This window comes from Antrostomus carolinensis, unplaced genomic scaffold, assembly GCF_000700745.2.
Source record: "Antrostomus carolinensis isolate BGI_N321 unplaced genomic scaffold, ASM70074v2 scaffold18295, whole genome shotgun sequence".
Classification (NCBI taxonomy): Eukaryota; Metazoa; Chordata; class Aves; order Caprimulgiformes; family Caprimulgidae; genus Antrostomus; species Antrostomus carolinensis.
The window spans coordinates 37,872-45,505 of NW_010314479.1; the positions used below are offsets into that span (position 1 = coordinate 37,872).

General features: G+C 37.0%; 1 protein-coding gene across 1 annotated transcript in view; it reads right to left on the reverse strand.

Moving 5' to 3' along the window:
• Window positions 1-6,725, reverse strand: part of LOC104524705 (proprotein convertase subtilisin/kexin type 5-like) — a gene marked incomplete at both ends in the record, with an annotated part of 36,705 nt that extends 29,980 nt beyond the window's left edge. The window contains 2 exon segments of the mRNA XM_010167664.1: window positions 1-54; window positions 6,589-6,725. The exon segment at window positions 1-54 is cut by the window's left edge and continues 2 nt beyond it. Of these exon segments, the coding sequence (XP_010165966.1) occupies window positions 1-54; window positions 6,589-6,725 (191 nt within the window).
• Between the last annotated feature and the right edge of the window lie 909 nt (window positions 6,726-7,634).

Here is a 7,634-nt window from a genome sequence, read left to right on the forward strand (position 1 = left end):
AGTAAGGCTGGATGGATGTTCCATACAGTACTAAGGACCACTCTTTCAATTTGCCTAGAAGTTAAGTATTTAAAATCTAGTTTTAGAAACCATTTATTTTTTCTGTGTCTTACAAAAACATATCACTTGTAAACATGACTTTATGAGCAGGTATGGAAGACATTGCTTTTCAAATAAGTGCCTTCAGTTTAACAGATAGTGCAATCGCTGCTTTGCTATAAACTAAGAAAACATATTTTCTTCAATCAGATTTTTATATGGTATTTTCATTGCACTCCAGCCTCTTGTAGGCCTAGTAATAGCATGTACCATGAGTTGAACTCAATATAAACAAAAAACCAAAACCTTTGGCCATACAGTTATTTGGAAAATGTATATGACACCCAACAAGGAGCTTTTGCTCTGGATTGCAGTACTCAATGGTACTTCTTATTGGCTTACAAGACACATCTTGATGAACATGAAACATCTTCTTTTAAAAATCTCCATGGTAGAATATCAGTGTCCTCTCCCAAAACAGCATAATTTCTTATTTATTTTCCCTAGTTATTTGGTAGGTATATAACTGTATTTTCTGCATACACCACTAATATTTTATCTTCTCAGTTCTTGAGTGAAGAAAGAACAAATTGCTTGCCTGAAGCATTATCTGACTTTTTGGCAAGTTTTTTTGTTGTAAGAATAAAAAGATAAATGCATATCAAGTAATCAGTTCAGGCTGTCAGGACACCAAGTGTGAACTTCCAGCCCCCACCTTTCTGTCTATAATACCTGGTGAATTAATTCTGTGAAAGAGCAAAAGGACTCAGGCCTGAAATAAAGCCTAAAGTAATGATGCATAAATACCACATCCTGCTTGAAAAGATGGAACGTAAGTTTTGTCTTATCCTGTTGTCTTGATTATATTTATCTATGACCGGGTAGCTAGTTGTAAATGTCAAATTCTCATCAGAAGAGAAAGGAAACAGAGGAGCAAGGAGTATTTATTTTCCGAATTTGATATATCCTGATTTGGAGGTTGTTCTGTGGTTAAAATATTCTTTCTTTAGAACTATTATTTAAAAATAAATGTAATCCAGGTATGTATCTTCTGAAGAAATTAACTTAGCATGCTTCATATAAAATTAAATTCAAGCATTCCCCTTTTCTTTCATTTAATGGTACTCAATAATTTGAGCTTTCATATTGTTCACTTGGAGTTTTTCAACCTGTGCAAGCAAATTTATTTGACCTTTACAAGTGATCTTCTGTATTTTTCTTGGTGTCATCTGGTATCCTTCACTGACAGCACTAAGACAACACATCATGTCTTTGCTTTTACATTAATCCTTCCAGCACTAAGCAAGAATAAGCAAAACCACTACCTGACAGATGATAATCCAGTTCTTTTAAAAGGTTTATACTGGAGTTTAAGATGGGAACCTCTGTTATCTCTCTGTCTCTTGCCAACCCACTTTACTCTTTCTGGGACAGAAATTTATACATTTCATACGAAAACTTATCTGCTGTATACTCAGTTTTTGAGAAGAAACTATAGGCAAGAGGCTACATCACATGACGGTTGTTTCACGCAGTAGATTCCAACTTTTCACAGCTAAAGCAAATCATTACTTTTTTAAAAGAGACATTAAATCCTGATTTAAAATATTAACTGATGAAGAGTCTACTACACCTGCTGCCGAACTACTGGCTAATTACCTTGGCTGTGAAACTGCATGCACCTTATTTTCAATTAGTCTTTTCCTACCTCTAGCTCACAGCCATGTAGCTCTTTAGTCCCCACCAGATTAAGAGGACCCAAATCAAATATTTTCTTAATGTATAGACATGTGGGGATCATGTTACCTCTCAATGTTCTTTAGAGTGATTCAGCTGGGTCCTTAAAGTACTTTTCTTTTTAGGGAAGGAGTCACACAGGGAGCTAACTTTTAACCAGATATGCAGTCATCTCTGCAGCCTTTTCAAAGCTACAGCTTCTCTACGTATGGTCCCTGTCCTTTTTGTGCTTTAGCACACTTCTACAGCATATGGACCATAATATATTGGATGGAATTAAAATATGTGTGTTTTGATAAATTGTTGAGATCTTTTCATCCTCATCATTACCATGTTCCAAAGATCATGAAAGTTTCCAAGGATTGATTTCATACTCCTTCCAGAACACTGGTAAAAATACTCAGTACTAGAAAAAAGTATTTGCAAGGAACCACTAAAAATAACCACCGGTAAAGATACTCCTCAGGCACAGTGTATTGTGTCTGGACTTTACATACATGGAAGGGATTGTACTAACATTACTGCAGGAAGGATTAGTGCTTTGAATGTATACATAATGCAGAAGGGCTGCAAGGGGAATAATGTAGGGTCTCTCAGGAGATCAGTTGCCTTTTAAGAATGGTTCAGTAAGTAAAGAGGGGAAAAATGCATGTGACTTGCCAGCAAATAAATTAAGTCTGCCTCAAGGCAGGTTTAATTTGCACAATGAAAATATTTCAATAACTAAGTACATATACATACACACACAAGTCTATAATAAATAAAGAAAGTGTGCACATTTAAGCCAAAATCTTTCTTTCCCCCTTTTTGGCTGATTCCATAATTTAGTTTGGCTGGAATAATCCTTTATCCTGCTTGTATTTAGCATGTAACAGAGATCCAATATTGTATGTACAGGAGAAAGGGTATATTGCAGTGTTTCACAGTAAGCACATGTCCACATCCATAAACTCTACAGAATTAAACGCAGGAATCACATGCACTACTTTTATGAACTGGACCTTGCATTTCTTTATAGGTTACAGATGTGGCATTACCTTGCCAATGCAGGGATATGATGACATGTTGGCTCTTTGTTCTCAATTTGAATACAGGAAAACTGCAGCTCTTAATTATAAGGCCTTTCAATAGCTAAACAAACACATGCACACAACAGAAACAAGAAACAGGCATGATGGTGATATCAGTGTGATAAACTGCAGGCCATGGTGATAAACCAGAGAGGCACCATAAATTGTTTAAGCACCTTTTGTTTACTTCACATTCTGTTCAGAGTGAAGGCTAACCCAAACATGCCCAAACAGCTGAGTTTATCCACCACTAATATATGGCAGGCACTTTCAAATCTTTCTGAACAGAAGTGTTACTGGAGAGCTTCCATCACAGGGCAACCATCACTCTAGAAAACTGGAGGACATATTACTAGACAGTATACAATGAACCAGGATCCAAATTCACAGACAGGCTGAATCTTGTGAAATTCAAATGTGTGTAAAAACCTAACCAGTCTCAAGTACTGTTTCACACTGCAGTTAAAAGAAAGTCAAGAGTGGGTCTCCAGCAGGATTCTTTCAGTGTAAGAGCTTCCTCCACAACTCTTGGTTGGGTAGGTCTACTTTCTCCACATCCCTTGGCCTTACTGCCCCTTTTCTTCTCGAGCTGAGTCTTTAGGCTTTAGTCCTCAGGGAGCAAAAGGAATCAGTCCCATGAGATTAGCCACTGTAGCACTGAGTATACAAAGTACTGAAATCAATAAATCAGCAAGACCTATACAACTATGTATGTAAAACAGGAGTGTGCGGGAACAGGCTTTAAAGTGTAAAGCCGGAAATGTAGCTGGCCACTTTTAGACTGTCCTGGTGACATAAAAGGGCTGTAAAAGATGTCTGGAGAATAGCCTGGATGAACAGTTTGCAAAATGGCTCCATGCTACCCCTTTTCTAAGCTTTAGTACAGGGAGTGTGCCTGGAAGAGAGAACAGGGGAACAACTGAAATGTGTTGCCCTGTGGCTCTCCTTCATGCTTGTTGAATGAACCACTGGGTTCCGGTACACACAAAGGTGAAGAGCTACCCTAACTTGTCCTTCAAGCCAGAGACATTCTTGGCTGTGCCAGGAATAACAAGTGCAAGATGGAGTTGAAAATCATTGATTTTTGCCTCTTTTCAGCAATCTGATTAACATGAAATTAGTTGCTTTTGAATACCTCCCCTCTATCAAAATCTAAAGCACTGAAAATTTAAAAAAATCCCAAACACCAAACCTCCCCACCCCCTCCCCCCCCAGTTCTTCTCATAGTCTATGGCTGTTTTTTTTAATATATTTAACAAAACCCCCTTCTAGTGTACCGGAAACTTTGCTCTGCATTCACTGGTGCAATTAACATCACTTACGTAAGGAACTTTCACTACTGCAAAACCATGGTGAGAAGTGATCAGTGCAGATAAAATGAAGTGAAAATTGAAACACTAGCGATTCTGATTTTTCCTTTAGAGCTCTAGAGGATGATAATTAAGATTTTCAAAATGTTGTACTTGAAGTTAACCACTTTAGTATTGTCCTGGTTTTGCCCAATCAATGAGAGGGTTCATTTTTGTCCAGAGTAAAAGGTATAAACCCAACTGAGTTTTGCCTATGAACCACTTGGAATAGGAAGGAGACTGAACAACTCTGTGTTCACACATTAGAACTCCTCCTATGCTCTGGCTAGCTCTAAGTCATGATGGAAATAGTCCTACTGAGTTTGTAAGCTGCATGAGTGATTGGACCAGCTGGCCTCCCAGAAAGGCACATTTACCTTGAACAGGTGAACTGCACACAGCCTTCATTCCAATCTGTATAATTTAAAAAATGAAATTTCAACCCAGAAGATGACAAAAATACTGTATCTCCATATCTGGTGGCAGAAAGATTAATGGGCCTTTCTTGGACAAAGCAGAATTGAAACAATTAACATTCTTCTAGAATAGGCAACTACATGCACATGGCATAAGACACTAGCCTTCCTTACTTTAAACGTAAAGCTTTTAAGCACTTCAGTTTGCACTTTAGTCAGTGTTTCTCTATGTGTAGAAACAATTAAAGTACTTATACTTAGCAAGGCTCATTTGAATAGCTTTAATGACTTCCAATAACCTACTAATTCAGAAACAAATTTAAAAATCCCCTATTGTTAAATTCACAAAGATATATTTTTATAGCTTCAAGTACTTTAAGTTAACATCTGTGTCTTAAAATTCAGAATTGATTTTTAGCAAATCATTTAGAAAACCCTTACTGCTTTGTGAGTTTACTTAGCTGCCTGAGATGGAATGTTATCTTTTATTTCACTGAATTATAAACTAATTCTAAACATCATTGTAGTCCTAAATATATTTAATAGCAGAATTCTTATAATTAGTTTTTATCTATCAGAAAGCAGTAATCAACTAGAATTATCACTTCCAATGTAATATTATTGCATTCTCACATACTGACCAATCAGAGTGTTAATTTAGATTTAGTGAGAAATTATTTCCAATACTTCAGTAGTATTTGTCTCTCTAACATGTTTAAATCTAGATTATTTGTTTAAGTGGTATTTCACCTTTTATTATTTTTATTAAAGAGTTTCCACCTACTTTGATGTGGGGGTCTGAAGGAAGGACTATATTCAGTACTGATGCACAAACAGTGGTATTTTTGTCTGTGTATAATGTACCTATTTCAAAATGGTTTTTAAGGTTTAAATTTTCAGTAAGTCCAAAGGCGAGTATATACTCATCTCTCATAATCAGCAAATAGCAGTAACCGTGTACTTCTTTGAAAGCTCTTTTTGCAATCTCCATTTCTTGCAAAGGGCTCATATTAAAGTATGTGAATGAAACTGAAATGTCTAGTGGCAATTAAAAGCAGAAGAACGCATGTAGCCTCAAAAATTCTTACTAGGAATGCAGGTACCTCAGACCTGAATGAATGCCAGATCTGAGCACTCTGCCCATACGCACAGGAGCACAATGCAAACTACCAGTGGTAGCAAGCCATGAATTTCTTGCTCTCGTATAGTGGGATTTTTAGGTGTGCAAACACCAATAAATGCCACTTTTTCTTATGGGTAGGATAAAAAATACAAAGAAAATCAACATGAAAATAAATCCCTAGGCCCTGTGCAGCTGATACAGGCCGAGTAAATATGGGTCCTATATCAGCCAGGAAAGTCACAGGCAATATGAATACAGCAGAGTAACTCTGGCCTGCTCTAACTTATGTTGAGGACCCATCTGATAAATCTATATTCAACATTTGAGAAAATACATGCCTGCATATGGAGATACTATAGCTTCTTTCAAATGTGGCACATGTAGTTCCATGCAGTTTTGTATCTTTTTCCTCGAAAATCGTGCCTAGTAAAGACTTGGCTTTGTTTAAAGCACTGACTCTTGGTAACTTGTCAGATGGTACAGGGGTTTTCTGCTTGAAGAATTCATGTCTGGTGTGATGTTGCTCTAAATGGCCAAAGTCTCTTTTTATACTTTGAAGCAACACATGTGACTGCAAGAAAGAGAGCAGTTTACCCCTGAGAAGAGAAAATTCTCCATGGAAACCAGAAGTAAGTTCAGAATAAAAGAGAACCACGTGTCTTAAATTGCAACATAAAAATGAAGACTGCATTGATAACTGAAGGTAAGAATAATGCTCTTCACAGCTTTAACTTCACACTAACACTGGTGAGATGTTCCAGCTGCAAATAAAAGACGGAAAACAGTCAAGGCAGCATTAGCAACTGCAGGCATTTCCTTTATTTACTGAGCACAAATAAAGGTTAGAGTCATACCTGGAGTCTTGAAATTTCTCAGCTGAGATGGAGTGTCACAGATTTCCAAGATCCAGTCACCTGCTGCTTTTTCACTCCAGCAGTGAGTAGTCATGAACTCCCAGTTTTTGAATCCTTCCATGGAATGATCAAATAGTCTAAAATAAATAATGAAATCTTTTTAAGCGAACTACTTCATTTGGGGAGCTAAGCCTCCAAGTGTGTAAACTCCTGAATGACACACTAATTAGCCAGCTCATTCACCTGTGTCTTTAAATAACATTACTTATTATGGTTTTCCCCACACATATTTCAAGTACATTCAAAAGTTTCTTGCTGTTTTCATAGGAAAGATTCTTACATGCCACCATTTGTCATAATGTGAAAGAGAATGGAAAGAGAAAAAGAGAATTCATTGGGGAAAAAAAAAAAAAAGGCTAATACTGTTTAATAGCATCCATGTATCTTGGGAAAAATGCATATAGTAGAGCATATCTGTTGTTCTACCAGCACGATGTAAGTACAAACAACTGGTAAGTTGGAAAATTTCTGTAACATTTATTTTTGGCTTTGAACTGTAATACTTAAAAGGGATTTAAAAACAATAAAAAGTATGAAGTGACTGAGACAATATATGTGACCTCCTGTGATGAAATAAAATGTAACTGAGACATTGATCTCAATCCTCAAATGGCCAAGGTATCACTCTCTTCAAACACTTGACAGAATTGAGTTTTTATAAAACTGAGAGACTAATGGCATCTGATGGCTTCATCTAACCAACAACATTACCCTAATTTAATTACCTAGGTCATGGGTGTAGAGGTTGGCGCTTAGGCCTGGATTACAATAATTTCTAGTATGGGGGCCCGGTTCAGAGGCTTCAATGTGATGCTGATCCCATGGGGGAAGGGGAAGGAGGACTGGCCAGAGATTTTATTACCAAAAACTGGAATTTATTAATGAGATTTTGGAAAGACATAAGAAAATTTGCACTTTTATTCAGTGCTCACAGCATGTTGCCTGGTACCCCAAAGCTATTGATGGGAGGTGCACTCTAATCAAGA